This window comes from Phasianus colchicus, chromosome 2 (assembly GCF_987193195.1).
Source record: "Phasianus colchicus chromosome 2, bPhaCol1.hap1.1, whole genome shotgun sequence".
In the NCBI taxonomy this organism is placed as follows: domain Eukaryota; kingdom Metazoa; phylum Chordata; class Aves; order Galliformes; family Phasianidae; genus Phasianus; species Phasianus colchicus.
The window spans coordinates 2,924,370-2,941,346 of NC_143437.1; the positions used below are offsets into that span (position 1 = coordinate 2,924,370).

Sequence of the window (16,977 nt, forward strand, 5' to 3'; positions counted from 1 at the left end):
CATGCTTCTCTTGATGCAACCCAGGATGCAGTTGGCCTTCTGGGCTGCAAACTCATGCTGCCTGCTCATGTTGACTCTTTCATCAACCGACACTCCTAAATCCTTCTCCTCAGGGCTGATCTCAAGCCATTTTCTGTCCAGCCTGTATTTGTGTGCTTGGTATTGCTCTGAGCCAGATGCAGGACCTTGCACTTGGCCTTGTTGACCTTCATGAGGTTGGCATGGGCCCAGCTCTCCAGCCTGTCCAGGTCCCTCTGGATGGCTGCCCTTCTAGCATGTCAGCTGCACCACTCAGCTTGGTGTCATCTGCAAGCTTGCTGAGGGTGCATTAATACTGAATATCGCACAGTTCAGGTGGTGCTGCCCAGGTTTGAAGTAGGAGAGCAAGAATTACTCTATTATTAGTTTTACTTGGGTCAGATTTTAATGTAATAACTCCCAGGTTTAGTGGGAAATGAAGGATTTTACCATGTATCATGCATGACTGCTGTGAATCCAGTCCCCTTTGAGTATTTTTTCCTATCCATCTTATTCTATTTTTCTTTAATGTAAGAAATGTTAAATAGGAGAACACGTGGAACTGTATGAAGTTGTGATGTCTTTTAGTTGTACTTAATTCTTCTTGAGCTTCTGTTCTCATACTAGGACTAGTGTTACTGGCCTTCAGGGATGCCCAAAAGTAATGGGAGCTAGAGTGGAAGCATGTTCTCAGGTCATCTCTCTGGAGCCAATTCTTTATGCATATAAATATTGTTGTTAAGCAACACAGGCATATATATTTCATTGAGTAAAAGTTGCTCACATGTATGGGTAAAGCTGGTTGACACTGAAGCAGTCAAAGGAAATTTATTCGGAATGAAACGTTCCATAAAAATTTAAGATGAACCACTGATCTTTCTGTAGATGCATGAGAACAGACATATTCTGTAGATGCATCAGACATATTCTGCCATTGGCCAAAAACCTTGGGCCAAATCTTCTATGTTAATTAAGTGTATCTGGATGAAATTATAAATTCAGATTAGTGCTTTACACCACTGAGGAAGTTTTACCAATGCAGTAATTGAAATGTGCTTTGTTGCCTAGGATTTCCTGCTACAAAATCCATCCTACTGAAATCTGACCTAACATAGAGAAAAACTACCAGTCCAGGTACGAACATTGATTTTTCCCTCGGATCACGAAGTGCACAAAGTCTTTTAATTCATATTTTCCAGCAGTGCTATATATTGTGAATGGCTTCAGAAGCATCCGTCTGTGCCAGGACAGAGTTCATTTTCCATCCTGTGCTTTATTAAATGTGAGAAGCACACCAGCACTAGAAATGCCTGGGTGATAAGAGGATGCACTTTTTATCTGCCTGGAGCCTGACTGACATCTCTGAACGCTGTTACATCTAAACAGCTTGAATATGTGACCTCATTCCTTAAATACCATCACTTGAACAGCTCTTGTTGCTAAAATAAAAGCACTGTTGATTTTCTGTTGTGAGAACTCCTACAGACCCTCTGAGAAGCACAAACCAGACGGTACCTTTTGTCACTGTGATACAGATGATTGCTTGGTTGTAGGAATTACAGCGTACCTGTAGCAGCAATTACAGCAAAGGCATTGCTTGTGGTTTTGATGGCACTCGCTTGTGTTACCATCCAACTGTCACAGAAACCTCTGCCACGTGGAGTGGGACTGGGAAACAGAGCACAAGGAACATGAGCCTGGAAAGGTAAAGTGGCAGAATAACTTTGTTTTCTTATACCGACAAGCAGTTTGTTAACTTACAGCATAGATCTTCACTGAGGGAAGACTGCAGTTGAGCCAGACTTCCCAGTAAGATGAGACCAGGATCAGCTTTCTCATTTTCTGCTATCTTTTAATGCCCTGAAATAAGCTTTCTGCAACGTAGGCCCTTATCAGTGCTTTGTAAAGTATAAGCAGGATTTTAAAAACACAAGCTGTGCCCTCTATTCAAGCACAACTCCGTGTTTCTCAGGAAACAATGCTTGTGTGGAGGAGCCTAATTTTTGCTGGGAAGCTGACGGATGGGCTGGATAAAAAGCTTAATTTTTTTTAATTTTTATCTAGAAAAACCATTTTTGTGGAGCACTGTGCAAATTCCCTGCAGGCTAAACCAAAGAGAAAGGAACTCTCATTTTAGTGAATATATTTGTTGTTTGAACAATCTTTTTGGTTAGCCTGAGCTTGTTATGTCAAATAGTATTCCAAAACAGTATTGTGGCTACCTACTTGCATACAGCTGTGTTGCTGTATGTTGCATTTAGGACTATAGGTGCAAACTCTGTCCCTTGTTGTTCTTTGTTACTATATTAAGTGTCCCAAAGGGACCAGAGGGTGGGAAGGACGTTCAGGTAACTGACACATCCTTATTGTAATCTAGAGCTCTTATAAAATCTGATGTAACTTGCTTTCAATTGCTCAATGCAATCAAGCTGCTAGTTAGCTGAGCACATTTGGATACCTGCTGGTGAGACAACAGGGACTCAGACAAGCCTGGCTGGCACTTGGGAAGGTGAGGGAATTGCTGTATTGGAGAAGGCGCTCAGGCTGAGATTCCACAAGGCTTTAAAGGTCAAGAGGAAGCACCTTGAGGCCAATATTGAATGTGGTTGGCAACCAGGGCAACTAAGCCACTGAGGGAGTTATGTGCTTACTCTGCCTGCTGCCAACAAAACTCCTGCCAGCGTCTTTTTGTGGTAGATGAAATCTATTAATTCTGCATGCATACACATCAGCAGAAAGGGTCTAGCATTACTCTGATCTAAATGGAACAAAACGTGGATGTGAAGGACAGCCACATCCGAACGAGGCAAGGAAATGCATTGGCAATATTCCCAAAAAGAGTGGGGAAACACTTCACTCCCATGAAGCCGCATCATGGGCCGGACTGCGGCTAGATTCCTGGGGCTGAGAAGGAGCAGTTTGAGACCTTTTACAACAGACGCAGAGTTTAAATTGTCTCTCATTTTCTCTGATCAGATTACATACATCTGCAGACTCCTTAACACTGCAGACAGACGACTCGGGGGCACTGACAGTGCACAGAAGTGGCAGACGGAATAGCGGTGATGATTTTTAATGACATCTTTTTGATGTTAACAAATGAAAGAAAATGGAGCTTCCTGATGATTGTATTAGATCCGTAAGTGAAAAGTGTACAGATTGAAGGAAAGATGACAATTTGTGGTATTAGAAGGCAAATTAAAGGCAAAGCTGTGAGCAAACCCGTAACGAACGATTTAATGAAGTGGTTAAAGCCATCGTAGAACACAAACTGTTTTTAATTGGAAACATCGGACAGTTTCATCTTTCTATCAAATGTTCAGAGGAAATCAAATACCCCGTTGTATAAAAAGCAGCTGGGACACAGGGAGAATGGCACTTCTATCAGCGCTCTGTAAGAGGTCAATGACAATTTTAATTGATGCTATTTCGGTTCCAGTGGTATGGCTGATAACTAGAATAGAAATATCCCAACTGCCTGTTCTTAGAAATATGTGGACTTTATTCAGGAGGATCTTAGGCTGAGAAACAAGTACAAAAATCAGATTAAATCTGCAGATACAAGAGAATGAGTGCAATTAGAGTTTGTTCTATAGGTACAACCCATTTCATCAGTTTCTGAAGAATACAGAGACTGTCAACACTCACTTAGGCAAGTTAATAGCAAAGCCAGACACCAGGCACATCACATTACTCTAAAACTAGCAGGCAGTTCTTAAAATAACTAAATAAATTGTAAATCACAATTGCTTTAAAGTTTGTTTTCATGCATTTTTAGACTCTACAGAGCCCATTTATGGCTTGTTCTTTGTCAGCCTTGAGATCACAGCGTGGTCCTACTAAATCCATCTCTTGATTTCTTTGGTGTCAGTGTTGCATACCAAAACAAATAGCAACTGGATTACTAAAGCAGTGGGAATATGTTTTCAGGTCTGAACAATAGCTGTATTCCCAGTTTGCTTTTGCTTTTTCAAATACAAAGAGTAAGACTGCCGTAGAGCATTAGAGACAATAATAGAAAACAGTGCAGCTAATTTTGGAGGTAGAGCGTTTCTACAGTTTATGTGTGAAGAGAACTATTGTCAGTCAGTTCAAAAAGAAAAAATCTAGCTGGTGGTCTTTGCCGTGGGCTGAAAGGTTGTTGTAGGGCACTGGGAAGTGTGTTTGAGTTTGTGGTGCATGGGCATGTGAAGAGTGGGTGGTCTTTTGACTCCTCAGGCTAAACACTGGGAATCCAATGCACATCCATGTTCTGATGATGTATGGTGAATCTGGTATCAGGCTTGTGCTGGGACTGCTATTGTAATGCACAGAGATATCTTGTGATGCTATGCTTTTCGTGGAGCCCACGTATCCCCCGGTTAATTCTGCACTACTTAAGAGCTGCAGGCTGGATTCTCAGCTGCCACGAACTCCCAGCAGTGCATGATGTGAGCAAAGCAGCCCGGCTCCATGCAAACTGAGGAGCTCATCCAATGAGTCTGCATGGAAGGCTGATTTTAATGACAGTTCTCTTAAATACATAACACTTTTTAGCCAGGAGCTGGTTTTTATCCAGCTTGGTAAAAATTAAGGATCGCTTCACTTTTCCTCGAAGCAAATACACATCCATGATTTCACATAATGCCAGGGTTGTCTTTCAAAAACAGGGCAGTCTGCAGATGTCCCTAACTTGTAATTCTGCCACTAAGTGCTGTGGTGGTCCCAGGATGAGGTTGTGCTCCTTCCACTGCAGAGCTGTGTTGAAGAGATGCTCCCTTTGGAGAAGTGTGGGGGAGCAGATTTCTGCAGGGCTGCTTTAGCTGGCGATCCCAGCCTCAGACTGATGCAGCAGGGCTCCAGCTCCATCCTCATTATACTTCAAACCCTCGTTAGCGCTGAGGATTATATTAGCATTGGTAACTTTGTGTTGGGACGAAACCAGTTTCTTCTTCAAGAGTCCTTTCTCCTCCTGCTGCTCACATTCCCACACTCCTGTCAGGTTAGCTCACTTCATCACGCCAGCCTCTGGGTCTGGAGTGGCTGGACTGAAGTACTTAATTCATCTGAAGATCTTCTTGCATGAATTAAATAGCTGCATCTCCTGAACCTCTTGTTTCCTACTTTAAATACCTTTTGATTTTTTTTTTTTTTCCCAGCTCTGTTGTGCTTTCTAGATCTTAGGTGGAATCTTTCTAACATGCTTCCATTACATTACTTTGTGATGAAGGTTTTGTTTATTATCATAATACATCCAAATGTATTTTCAGATTATATTTGTTGGGGCGTTTTTTAGCTCATTCTCAGTCTACAAGGAAGTTAACCTGTGAGTGCAAAACAAAGCAGAGATTCAGACTGGCTATTCACTAAACAAATACATGGCTGTTTCAGAATATTGTTTAACAGTGTAATGCCTTCTGATTTTAACAGCATTATATAATTAGAATGAGCAGAATGGAAGGTCAGTCCTCGTGCCACTGAACTACTGCCACTGGATTCACGTTGTATCAGACTTGATATTTTAGTCCTCCTGCCTTTAGAAACCCATAAACAACTGCATCATCCTGTAGTGAGGTACATATCTGAGTGACAAGCTGGTCTTTAGGAATAAGTTTTGAATGAGAAAAAAGAGTGGGGGACAACTTGGACTTAAATATACATCTACAATAACAGAACTGAGTCAAACCATAAATAAATTCATTGTGGCAAGGTAACTTGCAGTTAGATTTAGATTTTTCACTGGTTTTCTGCCTCAGCTGTTGTTGTAATAGAAAAGGGGATTTCTTGCCCTTTCTTCTTTTGTATTTTTTTTTCTTTTTTTTAACAATCTCTGCATATTGTGGCTGTGACTCCTTCCAGCCTCTGTCTCCTCGTCCTCTCATGATGCTCTTTCAGAGACCTCAGGACACAGGTTCTGTTTTGTTCTGCCTTCTTTTTTCCTCCAGCTGATGCTGACTGGCACTGCTCAGCCTCCATTCTGCAAGGCACAGGGAACTCACAGTTTCTGTACATAAACTCCCACCTTTCCTACCCACCATTTCACACTCTTCCCCACCAAGCTGTCATTGACGAGCCCCCAGATGCTGAGCTCTGGCATTACATTGCACAGCTCCTCGTGAGGAAATGACCTCATTGCACAGGGACAGGAACAGCCAGCCGTTCTTCATGCTCACTGGATGAGATGGCCATTATTTTTGGAAGAGTACTACATGGCTTATGGTGGCGTCAGAGTTTCTGTGTAGCAGCACTGAGAGCACAAATACCCAAACTTATCTCTCGCAGGATCTTGTGGGTTTTCTTATCCACGGATTGCCAAACCCCAAACCCGCCCACAGTGTCAAATCCCATGTGATGCTGCCCCAGGTGATACGGCAACGCACGCTGCATAAAGGTATTCCACACGTCTGTTTGTTGCCAGTACTGAGGATTTTAAAACCAATTAGCCGTGTGCAGACATGCAGCCCGACGTGGAGCTGGATACGTGGAAATGAAATGGTTCTGTCAGTTCTGAACCTCAAACTGCGTGGGTTCCCAGCACCTCTTCAGCTGTGCTTTCAGCTGACACGCTTGGCCTATCTGTGGAGTTGTGAGAAATCTGATTTTAAAAGAAATTTATAATGTCTGTGTACCATACAGGGACTGATTGGGATTGTGGATTTGCTGTGCTGTGCTCTGTAAACACGAGTTCGTGCAGCCTTTGTCTTAGATGCTTACAGCAGAAGGGAGTTCACAGGATTGCGTGCAGCTAGCTATAATGTAATATAGAACGCCCATATATGCTGTATATTGTGATCTACCCACATACCCAAATGTGCATTATGGGATACTACTCATTCCTTGCTGAGGTTCAATTGTTTACCTTTTTTTTTTTTTAATCTCAATGCACATATTTATGTTTTTTTGCTTGCTTGTAGATACAGTTTGCAAATCCAAGCAAATCCCAAACATCTGCCAGAAAAATCAACTCACCAATAAAAGCAGGTGGCGAAATGACTGCTGCTTTTCCACTGTCCTCTTTGGTTTGTTGTTGCCTCATTTTTCCAAAACACCCCCACGTAACATGTCTTTCATCCACCTGTTGCATTGTGTCTTGTGAACTGTGTGTAGGAGGAGGTAATGGCTTCTTAACGTGCCAGGACATTGCACAACCCAGTGAGCCTTGCTTCTTGACAGGGATGCCTAGGCATTCTGTAACAGCAAACATCAGCCTTCTTAAACAAAATCAAACAGCCCGTCAGGTTCAAGACAGCATACTTAGCTTAGCTGGTTCACGTCTGCATATGCATTTATAAATATATATCTCACACACAATTACAAGTGCATAAATCATTACAGAGAAGGAATACTCACCATCTGAGCTGAAAATTCCAAGCAGAGAGGGTAGACAAAATCCTTAACATAGTTTGTTTAAAAATTATTTATTTGTAGGGATGTCATTCAGTTGCCATAAAGTGATCTAGAATGTAATGAATATATTACATTATGTACTTTTATTAAAAAGCAGTTCAAATAGCACTTAGTATTTCTGAAAACCCTGGGAGATGATATATCCTGTACTACTTTTAGGAATAATACTGCCATTTTTATTTGGCTGCAGTTGGATGCATGCTGTAAGAAGTAAGAACTATTCAGTGCTGGGCTGTTTTGGTCTGAGGAAACTAAAGTAGATAGTTTTAGACAGTGCCAATGTGAGTGCTGATCTTCCTATTCTGTGCAGCAGCAGCTGGAGGTCCTGTCCACTTCAGCTTCCCTTTTTGTCTCCTCCCAGCTGTCTAACTTTTTATCACACAGTAGGATGTGTAAATTACTTTTACAGGTCATCCCCCATCCTGGGGTGGCCACAGAAATGGATTTTCACATAAAAAGTGCCTTAGATCATGGCAGAGAGGCTGAATCTGCAGAGGTAGTAACCATCTTTGCAGAAAAGCCAGGATGGACATTTTGATGTCAGAAATATAAAGTGCATATACATCTGTGTGTCTTACATCCTTTCTTTTTGCTATGTTCTGGAAGAAAAATATTTTGCTTCAGATACAGAGTTCAGTACAACTATTGAAGATCTGAGTGAACTTCAAGCTGTAAGAAGGGCTGAACTGAGCCAGGTGAGAAGCAGTGTGACAGCAGCAATAATCTTTGGGGGAAAGTGCCTAAAAGTGGGCTGAGTTGGAGGATTTCTCTTAGGAGTAAAAGGTGAGGTTTGCCCTTTCACTGGGTGCTGAAGAAGACCTCACGAAGGACATCTTGCCATCCTATCAGTTACACAAGCGTGCCAAAATAGGAGGAAATTGCCTATTTATCATCTGATATTACACAGAATTTAGCAGAACAGATGAATTCTTAGGTTTAACAGATAGGAACAAGCAGGCTGTCTTTTCAGGGAAAGGATTTATTTGAAATGGCAATTGGTGGGCCTGTTTTCATTGAATGTTCTAACTAGGATGCTTAGAAAACATTTTTACACTGTAAGAAATACAACATGCATGTCTTATTCACTTATTCTTTCCCGAGATTGTAGTCTAGGCAAAAGAAACTACTAACAGAGTAATGTCAAAAAGCTGTTTGCCATCACTCGGTGAGGTTGGTTTTACAGCACACTGCACAGCTGAAGCATGACGTGATTTTATCCATTCAGCAGCAGTCTTTGGAAACTGATTTGCCAGGTGACGTTCTGGAAAAAAAAAATTTAAAAAAAAATGAAGTATGTCATTACTCTTGTGAAGAATCAAAGTTGTAAGCAAAGAGAAGTGGGGAAGGAAATAAGTTTCTGAGGGTAGACAAACCTTCCATCTTAGTTTATCTATATTAACTTCAGGGAGGCTGTACTGTGCTCCATCAGAGAGACCTGTTCAGTGTTTTGAGGCACGGTGCAACACTGACTGGAACTCCATCCAACTGATTTAGCTGGATAAATCTTTAAGATTGCTAGTTCTGAATTCTGATTTCATTTACTAAAGCTTCAAGCGGGTAAGATTTGGATGAGAAGCAAATCTTTGACTCTGAAGTCAAACTTATTTTTCCCAATACATCCAGGTATTCATGCCCAGATTATAACCCAGTAGGGTTATAATCATTTTCAGTCTCATATATTAAAAATGTTTAGCAGCTTGACTCCATCTGATTGAATAAAAGCAGTTAATTTGCTAACAGCCTGTACTGAAGGATTGTTCCTTGAATAGATATGGTATTCAAGTAGTGAGCTTTTCCTGAAATACATGTTTTTTAAGTCACAGTGAGAGCACTAAACAAGCAGCTCAGAATAAGTGATGCCTGCATGGCATCCTGCCCTAGAAAACTTGATGAGCCTTGCTTTTCTTTCTGCAGTACAGTACATAACCCTTGTGCTGTTGTTCCAGATCTTTTCCTTTGCATTTACCCCTTCTGGGGTATATCAGAATTAAATCAGTCTGCAAGATTTACCTTCCACTTTCCTCTGTCCTTGCCAAAACAGTGGCTGCAGCGAGGTAGTCTTAACCACAGTTCCTCTGGTGTGGCTCACTTAGAATAAATCCCTGCCTACAACAGTCAGAAACTAGTTCTAAAACCAGTAAAACTAGCAAATTCAGCTTTTTATCACATCAGGTCTAACAGTGCACATTGCTGTTTGCAGTTACTCTACGTGCCTCTTATCCTCCTTTTTGGTTTTGCCAGCTGGGTAGAAGACAAACGTGCTCATAAAAGCTTCATTCTAGCTGATGGCTGTCAAACAGAACAGGCAACAACCACCTTGCTTTCCACAGAAGAGCTCTCTGTAAGTTACCCAGCTGCTCTTTTTCACCAAACTATCAGGACTTCAATATCCTTGAGTCTTCCACCACTGCCAAAGCTAATTGAAATCAAGTGCTGAAAAGCTTGAGGTGGCGGTGGTGGGCTTTTTGTTTTGTGTGTGAAAAGGTGAGGGAGACGGAGGGCTCCGGCGTACAACCAGCTCAGTGTGCTTCTGAGAAAGCAGGGTAGCCGTCTTGAAATTGTTTTAGCTGTCCTATCTTTATCCGACCCAGATAAAAGGAGGAGCTCCCTAAACACTGCTGAGACAAAACGCAGCAGCTGCGGTATCGTTGTTGACTTCCTTTGGAAGTCAAAGTGCACACAGACCCCAAAGCACCACTGCAGCTCGTGTGAAGATTCCAGGCTGACACAAGCAGTTACAGTGCACGAGTGACTGAGCAAAGAGTGAGAAGATGGCATGTTGGGACCTTTCAAATCTGAGGCATTTGATATCACTGCTGTTGCTTCCAGTGCAAGCTTTCCACGCATATTTAAGGTTTGCAGATAAGGTAGCAGTGCCACCAATCTGCTTGAAAACTACACTTGTAGCTGTAAAAGCGTTCTGCCTGTGCTCTAATTCATTATGTTGTGAGCACGTTCTCCTTTTCTCATTCCCTGGGAATTGGACATCACAAATATGTCAATCCAAAAGACCTGAAATGTACTGGACATCAATGGACCTTCTTTCTCCCATTGCATCCGCAGGCATAGAGGGAACAAACATTGCTGGTTCATTACTTTAATTACAATATGTGGGATGCTTTACAGGGAACAAAGTCATATTAAAACCCTGAGAAAAAAAAAAACAACAAAACACCCTTGGTATCACAGCTGAAACATCTGAATGTAGACATGAGTACAAATCTAATGAGTGATGCTGAGATCTAAACTTGATGTTGGTTCTAAGCATTCAAGCTTAAATGAAAAGTAGGAGTGGGGATCATGCATCTTAAAAAGCAATTACAATACTACCTTGATCTGCATTAATACTGAATGGATTTTTGTGTCCAGGTCCAACAAAGCTGGTGGTCCTCGTGCTCCTCAGGAGGGTAAACTATTGTGGCTAAAATGGTAAGTGAATTATTTTACTTCTTGTAAATGTGAAGGACTGAAGAGTAGCAATATTAACACTAAAGTGAGGAATTATTTGCATTTTGTATCATTTGATCATTCTGATTCCTTAGAATCAGCCTCAGAAAACTTCACATTTTTCTATGCTGAAACCTTCTGCAGAGACCTGGTGAATGTTGAAAGTGCTACTAAAACCACTCAGCGTACACCATTCCACCACATTTCCCTGGATTTGTTTTTCTAATACTCAATTAATAACATGTGAATATATATTTTTATTGATTCCATTTTCTTTCCAACGTATAATTGCTTCATTATAACAACGAAATGTTAAGTTTTTAGTCCTTATTTTCATGTAAGGACTTTTCTGATTCATTGCAGCACGTTCCCTTAAGTGTCCTCCAACTGGACAGAGAGGGCAGGACTTCAAAGGAGAAATTTCTTTTAAATTCACACTACCTGCTTGTTGGGAACCTGTTAGTCAGACAGGTTAAATAGCCTTACCTGAGGTCAGTATTTAGATGGGAGCTTACCCAAGCACTTGGAAGTGCAACGGTTTTGAGGATTTTGTACACAAATCTTGTCTGTCTTTCTTCTATATAAACTATGCCTTCTTGGGGTATGGAAAGATCCCACTGCTTAGGGCCCCACAACATCAGAGAGACATAAAACTGGCATTTTATATGTTTGCCACCTTTGGTTTGGTTCCAAGGGGAAGAGTGGTCAGACCAAAATGCAATTAAAATTGAATTCCTGTGCAGTTTTAGCGAGGTGAATTCCTCAGATTGCAGCCTCATTTGCTAGAGCACTTTGTGTGTTATCACTGATTTGATTCAGTTCACAGTCTTGTGTATTTTAATGATGAGCAAGCATATACCTGTTCTCTGTTACAAAGTTATTTGTGATGTTAGGCATCTGCTTTAGGTGTCTGAATGGAAGCTTAACCAAGTTGTAGCCTAGGATGAAATTAGCTGGATGTGGGAATTTAAAGCTGCAGCTGATGGTAATTTGCCCTCATGACAGCTGGTGTAATTTGGAGCTGCCCTTAAACCAGCCCCATCCCTGCAGGTGGTGTGGTACAGCATCTCGCCGACTGGCTAAAGGAAGTTTTAAACACTGTTTTGTGACAGATCTGAATCAGAGTGCTGCACATCAGCATGGTTATTGGCATGCTTACTGTAAAAAAACACGTTGGTTTGATTTTTCAAGATGATTTTGGAGGGGAAAAAATAGAAAAATTGGCTCAGCTGAAGTCAGTCCACACAGACACTTACGGGACGTTAGAAACAAGTCCAGAACAGGGAGTGCCTGGAACACAAAAGAATGTAAAAGGTTTAAAAAGTGACTGGCAAGAAAATGTTAATTGTTGCAGAGGACAAAGCTGAGAGGCAGGTCCTGGAGAAGATTCTACAAAGCAAACCTGTCTCAGTTACCGTTAAAAGATGGTCATCTCTCTGTAACATGCCTTTTCCCTCCATATGCTGCATTTGTATTATCAAATTAAGGAGTGATTTTCTTACAGTGCCCCACCACAGGGCTTGAGCAGAAGGACAGCAGGCATTCAAACCAAGAGAAACCAGCTAGGTAACCATGCCCAATGCCCACCACGCCATAACAATGGCATAATCTGAAAGCAAAGGAACAGCAGAGTTTTATCCTTCCAGAGACCAACCACGATGCTTGAAATCTGGGGGTTGTGTTTTAGCCTAACATGAGGGATGGAAATCCAACTATCCCTGCAATTCTAACTCCATGTTTTTTAATTGCTATCTGAGACTAAATGCTATTCCTGTTCGAACTCAGTATGCTTTGTTCCATCACAATGATGTTCCTAGTCTATGGTATGCCATGGTATCTTCTGTGTAAGATCAAGCAGAAAGTCAGAGTGGACAGAGAAAATGCAGCTATATAACCATTATCAGTGCTATTGCAGAAATTCAGAAGCAGACTAACTGCTTCTCTTTAATGTACTGAACGGTTTTCTTCCTAAGTTTGCTATACGAAATCATCTCATGAAAACTAAGTCTGTAAATTAACTCACTGAATATCTGCAAAGTACGCCTACTTGCTGACAATCTTCATACAAGAATAACAGAATATTTTTCTAAGAGCTAAACCAAAGCGTGTTTTGCGGCGTATGTCCAAAGCTGGAGAGCTGTGTTTTCCTCTCCCTTGTTAATTGATTTGCTCGGGGTATCTGGAACTCCCTTCCTGTTTCCCTTCAAGACCTTGAGTCACTTCCTTTCTCTAAATAAAAATCCCTTTCGTTTCTCTTTAACCGACGATGGTTTCGCTTTGAAGCATTCTGATAACATCGTCTGAATTCTATATAGATTTTCCTTCTTGTAGATGACCAGAAATGACCGTGGCTGGAGATGTTCAAGTCGGTTTCACCGCTGTGTCTGTACTCAGAACTCTACAAAAAGTACTAAAAAGAGCTATAGCTAAGGGAATCGCGTCATAAATCCCAAAGCACAGTAATTGCTGGCACAGCGAGGAGGAATTGCTGCTACTGGAGCTGCAGCACTGCTTCTGGGCTGCAGTCCTCCATGTTGGGACGCACCACTTCCACCAGAGCAAAACTCCTGTTGGGGATAACAGGATTACGGGTGAGTCACAGCCCTTCATGGGACGTAAAGGTTGGAAAAGACGACTAAAAGGTTGGAAAAGAGGGCTAAGATCATCTTGTCTAACCACCAACCCAGCACCACCACGCCACTAAGCCAAAAACGACAGCCAAAAGGGCTGGCTTGAAAACATATGTGAATCGTTTGTCAACAGAAGATACAAAATCTCAGAGGGAAAAGAAATAACAAAGAGGAAAACAGAGTCTAACAGCTTTACAGGGCTTCAGCTAAGTTCTCGTTCGCTTGCTGTAGGATTTTGTATCCCTGCAGGATAACAGTTGTCTTTGTGAAAGTACTGCGTTCCTTCTAGGCATGCCTGGAAGAGGAAGGGAATGCCCGTGTCCTCGTGCGAGCCTCCTGCAGCACCACCCGAGGCCGGGCCAGGTGCCGGCTGCCCGGAGGAGGCCGGGGAAGGCGGCAGTGCGGGGAGGCGAGGCGTCGCCTCACGGCCCAGGCCCGCATCACAGCCCGCAGCAGCCCGGTTCTGCCGAGCTGCCCGGTTCTGGTAGCAACGGCACCGCCGGGCCTTTCTGCGCGGCTGCTGCAGCGTCACGCGGGCTGAACAAGTTGGTGCGCTCCCAAAATGTCTCCTCCCTGGATGGACGCCGTGATTCCAGCAGGCTTTATTACTTCCTAGCCACGCTAGGCTCTTTGCGCGCTGTTTCGACTACCATCCCGTGCCCTGCCCCCATCTCCTCGAAGGCACCGGCTGACCGCCGCCGCCCGCCTTCCCCAGGGGGATGCCTCCGCCTGCGGACCGCCGCAGCGCCTCTAAGGAGCGGCTCCTCCGCACTGCGGAGCTCCGCACCGTGCCCAGCAGGTGAGAAAGCACGTAACGGCCGCCAGAGCCCGGCCTGAGGCCTACGGCTGCCCGCCATGAGCTGCGCCCTGCGCCCCGCGCCCCGCCACGGCCGAGCAGGAGGGGCACGGACCGCGCCCCGCGCCGAACTTCACCCGACTTCGCCATCCCGCCCCGCCTTCGCGCTGCATATTCATGAGGCGGCCGCACCTGATTGGCGGAACCGCGCCCCCGCTGCGTCCCGTTGGCCCGCGCGGCCGCCGCTCACTCAAGCCCCGCCTCCTTCCCCCGGCCGTGACTCACCAGGGCGTGGAACCGGTCCCGCAGCGCAGCCCGCGCCCTCCCCCCGCAGCCGGCAGAGGCGCAGCCCCGGCGCCGCGCTCATTGTTCCGCCCGCTCCAGGCACCATGGACGAGCTGGACCAGTCGCCCCTGGTCTCCTCCTCCTCCTCCGGGCCCCCGCGGCCGCAGCAGCCTCAGTTTAACTACCAGTTCGTGCTGGACGACGAGAAGGAGGAGGACGAGGAGGAAGAAGAAGAAGAAGAGGAAGACGAGGACTTCGACGAGCAGCTGGAGGTGATGGAGAGGAAGCCCGTGGCGGCCCCGCAGGAGCGGCCCTCGCCGCCGCAGGACCTCGGCAGCCCCGCCGAGCCGCCCCGCCCCGCCGCGCCCGAGCCCGCGCCCGAGCCGCCGCAGCCCGCCCGGTGCCCGCCGCAGCCCGCCGCCTCCTCGTCCTCGTCCGCCGCCAGCACGCCGTCCCCCGGCCCCGAGCGGCCCCAGCCGGAGCCTCGCAGAAGAGGGTCCTCCTCCGGCTCGGCGGGTGAGTGCCTCTCCGCGCCTTTGTCTGCCGCCGCACCGCGCCCTCCTTCCGCAGCTTTTGCGGGAAAACGCCTACTTTTCCCCTCCCCTTTTTAATTTTTTTTTAAATTGTTATAATTTTTAATTTTTTTAATTTTTTATACGCGCGTGCGAGTCGCTCTCCGCTCCCCTCTTTCTTATGCTGCTGGCGGAGGGAGGGGCGGCGGCCGCCTCGCACATGGCCGCCCGGGGGCGAACCCGCCGCCGCCTGGCAACGGCCGCGCCGCGCTGCGGGGCGGGAGCGGGGCCGGGGAGCGGGGCGGGCGGCGGCGGCGCGGCGGGCGCTGACGTTACTCACGGGGTGGGAGGGAGGGGCCGTGCTGCGGGGAGGGGGGGGGGGGGAGGGCGGGCGGCGGCCTCCGGAACAATAAACGTTCGCAAACCGAGGGCCTCGTGTCGTGATGCTGCCTCGTGTCGTAGCTGCCGTCGCGCCTCACGTGCGCGGTGGCATCTGCGGGAGTTGAATAGCCGCCGGTGAGAGGCGGCTTTCGAGAGCGAGTGCCCCAAGTCCGCGTTAAAACGCGCGTTCTGTTTGCACGCCTGACGGGACTTCGTGGTTTGTGCTGCCGTTGCCTTCCGCGGGGCTCCTCTGACTGAGCCGCGTGTGTGGCGGGGCGCTGGGGAGATGCGCAGTGCTGCTGTTGGGGCCGCAGGTGAGGGCGGGAGCACCACGGGTTGGGGCGAAGCAGGAGTGCGAGCCCAGCGCCGCCGTGTGCAGCCTCGGTGCTGCGCTCCGTGCTGGGCCTTCACTGCAGGAAAGGCACCGAGGGCTGCAGCGTGTGCAGAGAAGGGCAGCGGAGCTGTGAGGGGTCTGGAGCACAAGTGTGATGGGCAGCGGCTGAGGGAAGCGGGGCTGTTCGGTCTGGAGAAGAGGAGGCTCAGGGGAGACCTCGTGGCTCTCTGCAACAACCTGAAAGGAGGCTGTGTGAGGTGGGGTCGGCCTCTGCTCCAGGGAACGGCCATAGGACGAGAGGGGATGGCTGTAAGCTGTGCCAGGGGAGGTCCAGGTTGGATATTAGGAATAATTCCTTCTCCAGAAGTGATTCTGCACTGACACAGCTGCCCAGGGAGTGCTGGGCTCACTGGAGGTGTCCCAGAGCCGTGGGGATGTGGCACTGCGGGACGTGGGCACGGCGTGCTGTGCTATGGTTGGACTGGATGATCTTGGTGCTCATTTCCAACCTTAATGATTCAATCAGATGGTAGAATAGCCAGTTGGAAGGGACCCATGAAGTTCATCAAGTCCAACTCCATGTTGTTCCTTGGAAAACAGGGATAAAAGTGTGATTCCTGGGCCTGCTTGAGCGTTTTTGCTCCTTGAGCCCAGAAGGACGAGGCGAGGAGCCTGTCCATACCTGAAATGTTTCTCCTGTGTTAAAGCAGAGGAGAGAGAACCCCGTGAGAGCTGGGTGCTGTAGCTGAAAAGTGGTGCCAGACTTATTTTACAAGACCTGATTGTGGGAGGACAGGATCTATCACTGATGATGAGTTCAGAGTTTCTGAAGCAAGGACTGGCATCCTTAGCAGTCCTGCTTTCCAGAGGCAAAGCGTGACAGGTACGGTACTCATCTAACGATGGGTTGGAACGCAGGTTATGTTTTAAGCACTTGAATCCAGATGTGAGCACATCATTTCGATGAAAGCACTGTCTGGACATGTTATATGAGTGCTTTGGTCCTCCCAAGTGTGGGAGTGCTTTGTTTCAGCAGTAGCCACCCGATATAAAACCAAAAACCACCCGCTGTCTGAATGGATATCAACTCTTGATGATTTAACTTCAAATGAGTTCACCCCAAGTCTTGCTGTGAAGCTGCTAAAATCAGATGATGCCTGCAGCTGGTGGCAGGGTGCCTGAGGAACG

The 16,977-nt window shown here is 46.0% G+C and overlaps 1 protein-coding gene and 1 long non-coding RNA gene across 8 annotated transcripts in view; one reads left to right on the forward strand and one right to left on the reverse strand.

Moving 5' to 3' along the window:
* Positions 1–1,529: 1,529 nt before the first annotated feature.
* The window catches only part of RTN4 (reticulon 4), a 51,433-nt gene continuing 35,985 nt past the window's right edge, over positions 1,530–16,977 (forward strand). The window contains exons 1-2 of one of the 7 annotated variants that reach the window (XM_090134542.1): positions 1,530–1,723; positions 10,774–10,833. Coding sequence is in view for 6 of the 7 variants with exons in the window: in XM_090134541.1 (XP_089990667.1) it covers positions 14,337–15,078 (742 nt within the window). In the remaining variant the exon portion in view is untranslated. Of the gene's footprint in view, positions 1,724–10,773; positions 10,834–13,193; positions 15,079–15,468; positions 15,770–16,977 lie in introns of those variants that run through there. The other 6 variants (XM_090134541.1, XM_031597858.2, XM_031597857.2 and 3 more) reach the window with 6 other exon arrangements.
* On the reverse strand, positions 3,114–10,825 carry LOC116231866 (uncharacterized). Its single transcript, XR_016463814.1, has 5 exons — positions 10,735–10,825; positions 8,536–8,665; positions 7,348–7,453; positions 6,967–7,185; positions 3,114–5,974 (listed from the first exon to the last, which is right to left on the reverse strand). It is a non-coding gene; the product is annotated as an uncharacterized LOC116231866 (long non-coding RNA).